Source organism: Medicago truncatula, chromosome 5 (assembly GCF_003473485.1).
Source record: "Medicago truncatula cultivar Jemalong A17 chromosome 5, MtrunA17r5.0-ANR, whole genome shotgun sequence".
NCBI lineage: Eukaryota > Viridiplantae > Streptophyta > Magnoliopsida > Fabales > Fabaceae > Medicago > Medicago truncatula.
In genome coordinates, this window is record NC_053046.1 from 19240724 (window position 1) to 19253546 (window position 12823).

Here is a 12823-nt window from a genome sequence, read left to right on the forward strand (position 1 = left end):
AGAAAGGTATTTTAGTCATTTTGGACTCATGGGTATTTTAGTCATTTTGGATTCAAGGGTATTTTGGTCATTTAGTGAGAAAGGGTAAATTAGTATTTTGTTACAAAAGTTATTGTTAGTTTTTAAGTGGGAATTATTATTTTTACTAAGTTACTAGTGAGTTGGGCAATTATTTAAGAGACAGTAATTATTTGTTATTTTAACGGTTTATGTGTGTAGTAACTTTGGTGAATTAGTTTGTGAGAATATTGAGCCCATTAAGACAACAAGAGACTAAGTTCATTTGTGTAGTGATTATATAAACACAAGTCTTGTGAGAAAATTATGTCATTACATTCATTCACTCATTTTTACAAACATTTTGAGATGGAGGTAGAGAGAGAAAGTGGATCTAAAGGAGAAAAGAAAAGATGAACTAGAGAGAGAAAGTTTGGGATTGGAGGCTAGGAGCTAAATTGAAGTTAGGGTTTGGATTCTTGAAGATTATAGGTAAGGGGGATGGTCTCTTTTCATCAATTAAGTCATAATTTAGTATTTTCAATTATGTGTTTAAATGCTTTTGTGATAATTGTGACTTTTTGTGGTTTTGAATGATAAAATTCGTGCTCCTATTTCATGTGAAATTTTGGGTATGATAAACTTCATGAAATTGTTGTGTTAAGAGCTTAAACTTCATAATTGTTTTTGTTGTTGAGTTATTTTGATGATTTTTAACTATTTGAGTATAAATCATGAATTGGTGATTAATTGTTGTTGAAAGATGTTTGAATTCACATTATGAATGTTTGTTTATGTTTATATGTTGTTGGGTTTGAATTGGTGTGGTTGTTTTTTGAAGATTGAATGAAAATGAGAAAATGGTGGTTTTTGGTGAAAATGAACTAGATGATGAATTTCAGGTGAATTGATGTTATAATATGATGTTTGTTGTTGATTTAAATGCTTTTTTATGTTTGTAAACTATTGTATAAGTTTTGGTTTCAAATTTAGAGTCAAGGGGATAAAAAATGGGAATTTTGGGTGAAAAATTGGAAGTTCCTAAAAGGGAACAACCAAAACAGGGTAACCTGTTCTGGTTTAACTCGCTAGGCGAGCTGGAGCTCGCTGTGGCGAGTTGCATAGGAACAGAACTCCATGTTTTGGGTGTTCCGGGATTTGGGGGATCGATCTGGACCGTCCAAACTGATTCTTTTGATGTAATTAAATGTATTTGAGCTTTCTAAACCTTTGGAAACATCAATTGAGTAAGATTGAACTTGACTTTGTGAATCGTATCATAAACTTTTTGAAAATGGTTCAAGAACATGAAATTTCTGAAAACTCGTTTTCTCAAGGAAAAATCGGAGGACTAGGGTTGTCTACTATTGTTATGACTAATAAAAATGTTTTGGATGAGAATCATAAACTTTAACTTGGTTTTTCTTTGAAAACTTAGATTCTTTGGAAAATGGCAAAACGATACGAACTTTGGAGAATTTTCGGATTGATGTGAATTGGCCTATGATGCCTATATGCATATACTAATATGCTCATGTGTGAGTAGTATGTGTGCTTGGTTGAGGTGTTGAACTTGTTTTGAGTTGTTTTATCGAATAACTTGTAAAATGATAAAACGACACGAACTTAGGTAAAATTCAGGATTTGTCGAGATTAGCTTATGAAACGTATATGTATATGCTAGTGCGCTCATATGTGATTTGTGTGTATACTCGGTTGAGGCGTTTGAATTTGTTTACTTTGGTTTTGAAGAATTATTCGCAAAATGTTAGTTTTCATAAACTTAGACGAACTTTGTCAAACTAATGTTTGATGGTTGGATAACTAGTAGGAGACTTTGAATTCATGTTAGTATGATTTAATGTGAAGGATTTGTTGAGTGTTGGGTGTTCAAACTGATGAATGTCAAGATGTGGCTAAGTGTCCGTCTCTATGTGAAATATGAAGCTTATCGTTTCTTCGAGGTGTTGAATGTTGTTGATGATTATGATGTTGATTCTTTTGGTGATTATAAATATATGATTTGATGAGGACTTGTTGATAGTATGGATGTAAGTATTTGATAATGCAATTGTTGGTGAATAACTTAAATGCGGGTTGATTATTATGTTAAAGTATGTGAAGTTAAATAGTGCATTGTCGAGTCCTTACTTGAAGTCCTTGCATTCATAGTCATATGAGATGATTTGAAGTATGTAAAAATGCGGGTTGAAAATGAGGGTTGACTATTACATAGTTTCTACGGGACATAAATGTGGGTTGATTATTATGTCGGTGGATTCATTAACGGTAAAATCATCTCTGAAATCTTATGGTACCACATGCATCTAGAAGAGTCTAGAACATTACATGCATTTATTATTTGGTGAGTCGAGTCGTACTTGATTATGTGTATTGGTGTATACGTGCATTAATGAAATTTGGTGACCGTTGTGAATGCTTAAATAAGGTGAATGGTATGCACTACTTGATGTGTTTGTATATTTGAGGAATTATAAAGATGCTGAATTTATTAATCATGTGAATTTTGATTATGTCAATTACTTTCCGTGGTTATGTTTAATTGTGAAATCTAAACTAACCCTCAATGGTCGTTTGTTGACTGCCTACCTTATTCGTTTGGATGGGTAGACGGCGCGTAGGATTAGTTGCTTTCTTTTGGTGAGTATGCTTGGATGATAGCTTTGGTCGGAGCTACCTCGTTTATCGCTTTGATGTCGTAGTTCATAGGGCTCTGATTAGGTATCGGACCTAGATGTTTTATTATTATATATCTATTGGAGATTTTTGAGACTATGTAGTGATATGAGTTGTATGATGACATGGCTAGTGACTTATTATATTATAGTTTATTGTTGTGGTGATTACTTTTATTTGATGAAGAGGTGCTATTATTATTCCGCTGCGATGTTTGAGAAAATTGTTTATGCATGTTGAATTATTCGAAGAAGTGACATCTAGATCCTTGTATAATTTATATTATCTGCGTGATTATTGCCTTAAGGGTTTTGGGTGTTAAAACATCAGGTTAAGATCAACAACAAAAGTGATATTGACACCACGTCTTTATCCAAAACCTTCAAGCATTAGGTGTATGTGTCATCTCACTTATATTTATCTCACTATCTACTCGTGCATTCAATGTGGAAATTTAACTCATATATGACACAATAACATCTCTATTAAGTGTGAGACTCTATGCATATGTAATTTGGTGACATAGTCAAATAAGGTCTGACTGAGTCACAATATGGTAAAAAAGGTGAGTTAGTGGTGATTTTACGGAGAGAGGTTTATGTTTCTTTCTTTCATGAGAGTAGGTAAAATAATTTAGATAAAGAAAGAAAATGAAAAAGGACTTTTAACATGAGATAAATGGTAAGGAAAAAAATAAGGTGTGTGTGCTTTAACCTTGAAAGTATAGCAATTAGAGTGAGTTGCTGGTAATTTTGTGGGTTTGTTGAAGAATTTGAGGATTTTAGGGTTATAATTTTACCAAAATAATTAGACTCAATGAAAAAAAAAACGTCAAACCATTTTAAAATTTCTAATTAGTATATATTTTGTCAACTTAATAAAACATGTTTGTATTTTTCCATCGTCAGATTCCATTCAATAACCAAAATTTAAGCTAAAAGAATGAAATAAGTGACAGCTAAAAACTAACAAAATTGTTCATCATAATTTTAAGCTTTCCTGTGAATCCAACATTAAGTTTGACCATCACATTTGACTAGAAGAAACCACACAAATGTATCACATCTTCACCTAAAACTTCAAGGCATTAGGTATATAGATCATCTTACTTATATGTTTTTCAAAATATACGTTCCATCAAATATAAAACTTTAACTCACACTAGATACATAAAAATCTCTTAATCAAGTGTGCAACTCTGTGCGTCTGTAATTAAGTGACATAGTCAAATTAGGTCAAACAAAGGTACAACATGTTCAAAAAGGTTGATTGATTATGGTTTCATGTAGGGAGGTTTATGTTACTTTTTTCATGAAAAGAAAGAAAGGAAATTAGAAGAAAAAAATGGATATGAAAAAGAAATTTGAACAAGAGATAAAATAAGGGAAAAATATGTTTTATGTGTTTTGTTTGTGAGAGTATATGAAACAATGTGGGTTGTCGACAATTTTATGTTTTTGTTGAAAGAGATGAATATTTTAGGTAATTATTTGACTAAAAAAAAATTAAATTTAATTAAAAAAAACCACATAATTTTAAATGGCTAATCATCATGAATTTTGTAAACTCAACATAATACATCTTTAATTTACCATTGTCAATTGTCATCAAAGACCAAAATTGAATGAATTTTAAATATTAGAGGTTGAATGAAAAAATCACATTGAAATATTAAATTTAAAGATAAAAAATTAACAAATGATATCCAAAAACTAAAAAATAACAGTTCATCATAATGTTGTGACTTTCGGAGATCCTACATTGAATTTGATCATCATATTAATCCACACAAATGAATTTGACACCACATCTTCGCCCTAAACCTTAAGACATTAGGTAGTGGGTCATATCACTTATATGTTGTTCAACATCCACTGTCGCATCTAACGTGCAACTTTAACTCGCACTTGATATACATTAACATCTCTCCCTCAATTGTGAGAATATCCACATTTGAGATCTACCTTCAGAAGCCACTCCTGCTTCTCCACAAAGTCTAACCGGATTATGATACCATTGTGGAACCTTATGGGAGAGGCAACACTGGTGTCGATCGACCCATTGGACAGAGAATAACCATATATATGGAAATGAAACCAAATTTCATCTAATATTTAAATATGAGGAAATTCTAATACGTGCTTAAGACGTGTATCATACAAGTTGCTTAAGATTTGACACAACTATGTAATGTACTTTTTTTGTTAAGTAGAGAACAACTATGTATTGTACCACTAACTAATAAATGGGAAATGAATTTCTTTATAAGAACGTTTACAATGGAGAACTTCAATTTTAAATACTTAAGGTTATCACAAATTTAAACAATTTTTTAATTAAATGAATTATATCAATTTTTTTTTATCTTATAATAATTTTTTATATTTTAATATTAAAATGGTCAGTGGCGGAGGCTTATATGGGCTGAGGTGGGCCACGGCCCATCAAAAAAGAAACCAAAAAAAAATCCCTATAGGGGAACTACAAAAATACCCTCAGCTTTATTTATTTTTTTCAAATGGCCCACCCAGCATTTCTAGCCTTTTCCCCTTCCTCTATTACACGTTAGACACAACTTCTTCTCCCTCTTTGGAATGAGAATGCATGTTACAGTTCTATGTAAACTTGTTTCCCAAATATGTATAGCTCTAAATTAAAGTTTTGCTTACTTTAGTTATGTTATATTGATAAAGTTTATATATTATAGTATAATTTGCTGGCCCACCCTCGATATTTTTTCTAGCTCCGCCACTGAAAATGGTGTGAAACATACCGAGGGGAGAAAGAACCTAAAGTAGCATCTATATTTAATAAGCTTTCTTCTATTTTCCTCTTAAAAAAAGTACCTACTTGGTATGACGACTTTGAAGCACGAATACTTTAAAATATATGACGTACTGGTATCTGATACGTATCATGCACCAACATTTGTCTGATACATCCCGATGTGTATCAGAAGAGTATCCGAAGATTAAATTTTATTTTAAAAAAACCAATTGTCTGATACTTTTCAGATACATCGTGGATACGCGAGGGATAGGCAGTGGAAAACCGATACGCACGTGATACGTGATATTTCTATTATTTTTTGGATGTACATAATGGACTAAGTAATAATGTTCTCTTTTTGAGATATATCATATATGTAATTGTCAGTTTCATTATTATCAATATTACTAATATTTATATGTCTTCAAAAAAAAAAATTACTAATATTTATGTTGTTGTTCATTATTTGTTTTGTCTCTTTTTGTTGTTTTGAGAACACTTGTATTGTTGATCGTCCCGTGAAGACAATTTTATTGGTGAGCCTTATTGTTGTTCTATGTTTCTTTGGTCTTGATTTTGCGCCTTTTTTTTTTTTTTTTGAATTTTAGTTTATAGTTTGTATTATGAGTTCTAATCTAGTTTAAATTTAATTTTTTATTAAAGTATCTCGTCCATATTGTATCTTGTATTTTAAAAAATTTCCGTCCCAATGTTGTCAGTGGCGGACTAAGGCCCGGCGAGCCCAAGTTCCGACCCAATTTTTTTTGCAATTTCTTATGTAAATTTCTTATATAAACTCCTATAAATTGGGCAATTACTTTAGATTTTTTGATTCCAATTTCTTATATAAACTCCTATAAATATGTTGCAATTTTTTTTTGCCCAGACTTCATAATAATAATCCTGACTCTGCCACTGAATGTTGTATTGTATCCGTATCGATACAAGTATCCGAGGTTCATAGTACGACAGTTTATGAAGTTAAGCCTCTACCACCGAGTTGTTGAAATAAATGATAGATATTTAATTTTTTTTTGACAATTTTTAGTACACTTTTTTTTAAGGAAATATTTTGTACACTTATTTAATACTATAAAATGGATCGCACCAATTTCATTCATATCCTCTTACTTTTTTTTTTTTTGCTATCCGCTTGCCTTTTTTTTTGACAATATTTTGTACACAATACTAAAAAAATTCATCGCACTAATTTCATGCCTTAATTTTTTAACCAATTTCATGTCTTTATCTCATTCCTATCATGTTGCCTTTTTTTTAATAATATTTTCTACACTTATTTAATACGTTTACAAACAGAATACCCTAATTTCCATGTAAATTTGGTTATATATACCAAGCTCGAAACGTGTTTCTCTCAACAAAAAAAAAAATCCTAAACCCGGTAAAAATTTCACACACAATACAAAAATCATATATTTTGATATTTAGAGTTTTGCAAATGGAAAAACGTGACCTTACAACTTATTTTTTCACCGTTATCAATTATATATTGCATTTTATTATCCGTATGTCAATTCCTTTACAATAAACTCAAGTGGAGCACGGGTCAAAAATCTAATTTGAATTTAATGTAATTAAGATCTTTATCCTTTAGTTATAGTCCAAGTAACGATTCAGGTATTTGAATCTCTATGTGAAATAAGTCATAAGTTTTTTTTTTTTTTTTTTGGTACATAATAAGTCATAAGTTGATAATAGGTGTTTTGGAACTCTAATATTTAACATCGAACTGAAATGTCTCTCAAATAAACAGAAATTCAACTCAAATTATTTTCCAAAATGGAAGGCATGTTTCCAATTCTTCCAACACTTTATTTATTTTTTTTTAGTTTTTTTTGTTTACTTAGACCGTCATGTGAATCATCTAGGTACATTTTTTTTTGTCGTACGAAGTTTTTACAATAATCACCATGTGAATCATCTAAGTACTTCTATATACTAATTGACTTTAGTGTATCCAGGTCCTGATAAACATGTGATTTCTTCATCCAACACTAATAGGTGTTTGTTGAACAAATGTTGGTCAGCATGCATCCCAAATATTAAGGGAGGTGGTTGTAATTCAAACATTTTAGAGGGGGAGAGGAGTATAAATTTTAATTTTCAAGGAAGGAAGTGTATATTTTAACATAAGAAAAGAATGAAGTGTAATTCAAACATCTTTCAGAAAAAAAAAGTGTAATTTTCTCTTTGTTTAAGTTTTAAACAGACATAACCCAAGGAGGAGGTTGTATTTGTTTAATGAATCATATTTATGCCTTAAAACTTTAGCCACATAAATTTAAATACCATTTAGATGGTAGTAATATCACAACAATCAAGTATATATTCCCTAAAAAAAAAAAAAATCAAGTATATATATATATATATATAGGGTTTTGCTATTAGACACTCTATAGAGATGTCTTTTAGCAAGGCACACCTTAAGGTGTGATATCCACTTTTTAGTTATAACTTTGCTAAAAGACACTTTCATAAAAATTAATTGGTGTCTTTTAACAAATGCTAAAAGGATAACTTGCTAAAAGACACCTTCATAAAAGGTGTCTTCTAGCAAAACCTATATATATATATATATATATATATATATATATATATAAGTTTTGCTTGAAGCCATCCATAAAGGTGTCTTTTAGCAATTCACATGTGTGATTTCCATTTTTTAGTTATAATTATGCTAAAAGACACCTTTCAAGGTGTCTTCTAGCAAAACCATATATATATATATGCAAAGATGTTAATGCTCTTAGGAGATCTAAGGAGTGTGACATACCTAGAGTATCTTAACTGAACATAGAAACGAGAGGTTGCAGAGAATATTTATGGTCAACATTTTCGAATGTTGCATTATAAACTTCATTCTTTTGTAAGTGAGGCTTAGGATTATCCGTATGTAGAACTATTAAGGAAAGAAAAAGTAGTGGTGTACTAATAAAAATCATAGACGAAGGTGGGGCCTTTAGAAGACAATTTAGAAATACCAATTCTTTTATGTTTCAGTTACCTCTGAGAGAGTAAGGCTCCACTCTAACAACCTTACAAAGGTGTACGAACCCTGTAGGATTGGTGACTCTATACCTGTATAACGCATATAACATTATTGTGATTAGCAGGTGCAACTTGACAACTAGAGGGACATAACAATCAAATGAACTTATCACTTAAATTAAACCCTTATCTGTTAACTGATAATTACTTGTCTACAATCAAACTCATTTGCTTTGAGCAATCAAATCAAACATGCAACTCACCACCCCCTCCCCCGGCTATTTAATTTGCTTTTTTATTTATTTATTATTTTCAATATAGGTTTAACTAGCTGTCTAATTGAAACGACAATCGATGTGGAGAAAATTGTACTTATCACGTTATTATTTTAAACGGTTTGGTGTACTTGTCAAATTTAATCATTAGTGGATTAGCTCAGCTTTAAAAAAATTATCAGTAAAAGAAAAAAAAAAACTTGTTAACCACCTTTAGTCAAAGAAGAAGAAACATGTTAACCACTTTAGTCATAAAATAGAAACTTTTTTTTTTGAAATAAAAAAAATAAACGAGTGTTCACTTATTATTAGAATGAGTGTTTACTTATTATTAGAAACTTGTTAAGCAACTAATTACACGTTAAACTTTTAGAGAATTTACTTATTATTGTTGCAAATTTGGTGGAAATTTTTATGGGAGAGCTCTGGGAATTATATATTAAAATAGTGAGAGAATATGTATATATAGAATTTTGTTAGCAATCCACACCTTCACCTCAAGGTGTGATTTCCACTTTTTAGTTATAAACTTTGCTAAAAGACACCTTCATAAAAATTAGTTGGTTTCTTTTAGCAAATGCTCATAGAATAACTTGCTAAAAGACGAAGATGTCTTCTAACAAAATCCATATATATATACATATATATATATAATGTTGCTAACTTACACCCATTTATTTTTAAGAATGAGTGTTAAAAAAAAAAAAAAAAATATTCAAAAGTACATACAATTTGAAAAACATCGACCCCGTAATGGTCCAACCCGCATGGAATCATGCCCTGTCCAAAATCATAAGGCCAAACCGACAAAATTTGGTCTCATCAAATGTTTCACATGAAATATATTATTTTCTCTATCCTCCATGATGATTCAAAAGCTTATGGGAAACAATACCAACAACAGAATGTTCTAATAAAAAATTACTGCCAAGAATTTGCTACCTCGAATAGATTATTTATTTGCACCAACTGATATAACTGATTCATTTCAAAGCAGAATAATTGTTAAATAGACAGAAGGTAGTGAAAGAGAATAAAGAATATTTTGAATCACATAAGTAACAAAACAAACATACATAAAAGAAATGATATCCATTGTATAAAATTTCCTTCACCTCCAATTTATTACATTAAACCATGTCAAACAAAAAATAAGGATATTTTGTTAAGCTAAAAGACAATAGTAATATTTGGGCAATTAAGCTCTAACTTGCCACCAAAATCTCATAAAATCAAAGTAACATAGATGAAATAAACAACAACAGAAATATATATATATCTAAGCTATAAGAATAATAGCATGATAATGTAGATCAGATGAGGCAATACATCCTCCTCTCTCTGAAAAAGACCAACAAATTCATCCCTAAGCAATTCCAGATTGTGATTTTTTTTCTTCTTTAAGCCACTGCAGGCATGTCCTTGAGCCAAGCATCTAGTGGTTTTCCAATGGAATAAACGATAAAACCGATGTCTCTCAGCTTTTTAACATCGACAACATTCCTTCCATCAAAGATAAATGCAGGCTTCTGCATGTTGTCAAAAACTTTTTGGTAATCAAGGTTCTTGAACTCGTCCCACTCGGTCAAAATGCAGATACCATGTGAATCCTTTATTGCCTCGTACGCGTCCCAAACAACAGATACTTCCTTTTTCGAAGTTGTTGGACTTGTTGGTTGAAGATGAGCAGGATGATCCCAATCAAATTTCTTCATTGCCAAATCCTTTAAGATTTGCTCTTCAGAAACTTGAGGATCATATATGCTCAACTTAGCCTTGTCTCCCAATAAACCCTTGCACACATCGATTGCAGGAGTCTCCCTGGTGTCACCGGTGTCCTTCTTGAAAGCAAATCCCAAAACAGCGATCTTTTTTCCTGAAACGGTGTTGAACATCGAAGAAACAATTCGGTTCACGAACCGAGCTTTCTGGTAGTCATTCACCTTAATGACTTGTTTCCAGTAGTTAGCCACCTCGGGAAGGCCGTTGCATTCGCAAATATAGACCAAGTTCAGAATATCCTTCTGAAAGCAAGATCCACCAAAACCAACACTAGCATTCAAGAACTTTGGTCCAATTCTCGAGTCAGTGCCGATTGAGTGGGAAACCTGAGAAACATCAGCACCGGTTGCCTCACATAGTGCTGACATGGCGTTTACAGAGGAGATCCTCTGTGCCAAGAAAGCATTGGCAGCAAGCTTTGATAGTTCAGCAGACCACAAATTGGTGCAAAGGATTCGATCTAACGGCACCCAATGAGCATAAACATCTCTCAAAGCATGGATCGCTTTTTGACCTTCAGGGGTTTCCCTACCTCCAATAAGAACTCGATCGGGATTGAACAGATCTTTGATAGCTGTACCCTCGGCAAGAAACTCAGGGTTAGACAAAATAGTGAAATTAATCCCTTTCCTATTGTGAGTCAGAATCCTCTCAATTGCCTCAGCAGTTTTAACCGGAACAGTCGATTTCTCGACGACAATTTTGTCCGATTTTGAAACATCAGCAATCATTCTAGCAGCACTCTCCCAGTAAGTGAGATCAGCTGCTTTGCCAGCTCCAAGACCCTGAGTCTTGGTCGGAGTGTTCACCGAAACAAACACGATGTTAGCCTCGGCAACATGTTTCTCAACATCAGTGCTGAAGAAAAGGTTCTTTCCTCTGCACTTCTTCACCACATCATCAAGACCAGGCTCATATATAGGCAAGTGGTCACTGTTCCAAGCATTGATTCGAGGCGTGGCGATATCAACAACAGCTACCTCAATCTCAGGACACTTCAAAGCAATCACAGCCATTGTTGGACCACCAACATAGCCAGCTCCAATGCAACAAATCTTCACCATTTTTTCTCAGTAACCTGCAATAAACACAAACAAATCCAAAATATTCTCAAAATGATCATTAAAATATACAAATTATAAGATCCATAGCTGATTAATTTATGAAACCAAACCATACAACATCAACATATATAACAACATTACATAAACAAAAGTATTTTCACAAATCATTAGTATGATCACATTGAGAGCTAGATCTATAATTTTCATGAATAAAATACTCACAGATCCAGAGAAAATTAGTTGAAGAAAATACAAAATGATTGAATAAACAATATTAAAATGTTAAACTCAATCAACATTCTCTGTTTTCTAAAACACATGCACACATAAAAACACACAAAACAAGTGACAAATTATGAAAAATCCAAAACATTACATTATATAATCAAATATCAGATCTAACGACAAATCAAACATAAAAAGCCAAAACAACAGATCCAACCACAATTCAGACAACAATTGAACCGGATCACACACACACAAAAATGTTCAACAAAAAAAAAACATAAAAACAACAAAAACAAAATTAATAAATAAAAACAAAGAATGTGATCATTTAATTATAGAGCAAAACTAAAAATACCCAGAATGTGATATTGAAAGAGAATGATAATAAATGAAATGGGTTGGAAGAAAAAACCATACTTCTTAAGTAGAAATGATAATCATAGAAAAAAGAAGAAGAAGAACAATGAAGTGAGAAATTGAAAAAGAAAAAGTTAGGTACCTTAGTTAAGGAATTGGTTGAGATTGGAAGAAGGAAGAGAGAGATCTGAAGAATTGAGAGAATGATAAATGGGAATGTGAATTGAAAGAGGACGCGTCACCATTTATATAGAACTGAGTGTTGTTGTATCAAACCGCGTGTGGCACGTTCCAACAGCCTCTTTAGGAGTTCAAAATCAAATAACTTTTTTTTTTTTAGGGATAAAATCAAAATAACTAGTAAGTCAATAATTAATCCAAATATTTTTTAAATTCATTATGTATTATTTATTGGTTTAATTGCATGATTGATCCCTTATGTTTATTTTAGTTTTTAAGTTGGTCCTTTATATTTTAAAAATTTTATGTTAATTTCTTACATTTTCAAAATTTAAAGTTGGTCTAAAACGTTACTGACGTTGAAATATGTTAGTCCTATTTTTCTTAAAGCAAGATATAACTTCCTCATATTTTTCTTTTGGGTGGTATAACCCCCACTCCATAGACCATAATTTTCGTGACAAA

At 31.7% G+C, this 12823-nt stretch overlaps 1 protein-coding gene and 1 long non-coding RNA gene across 2 annotated transcripts; one reads left to right on the forward strand and one right to left on the reverse strand.

Moving 5' to 3' along the window:
- The first annotated feature begins 349 nt into the window (after window positions 1-349).
- Window positions 350-2897, forward strand: LOC112421776 (uncharacterized). Its single transcript, XR_003012006.2, has 2 exons — window positions 350-489; window positions 2629-2897. It is a non-coding gene; the product is annotated as an uncharacterized lncRNA (long non-coding RNA).
- Window positions 2898-9820: 6923 nt separating this feature from the next.
- Window positions 9821-12476, reverse strand: LOC11416106 (UDP-glucose 6-dehydrogenase 4). The gene is made up of 2 exons (XM_003613987.4): window positions 12321-12476; window positions 9821-11607 (listed from the first exon to the last, which is right to left on the reverse strand). Exon 2 carries the CDS (start codon window positions 11591-11593, stop codon window positions 10148-10150), a length of 1446 nt encoding a protein of 481 aa, XP_003614035.1. The 5' UTR covers window positions 11594-11607; window positions 12321-12476; the 3' UTR covers window positions 9821-10147.
- Window positions 12477-12823: the final 347 nt, after the last annotated feature.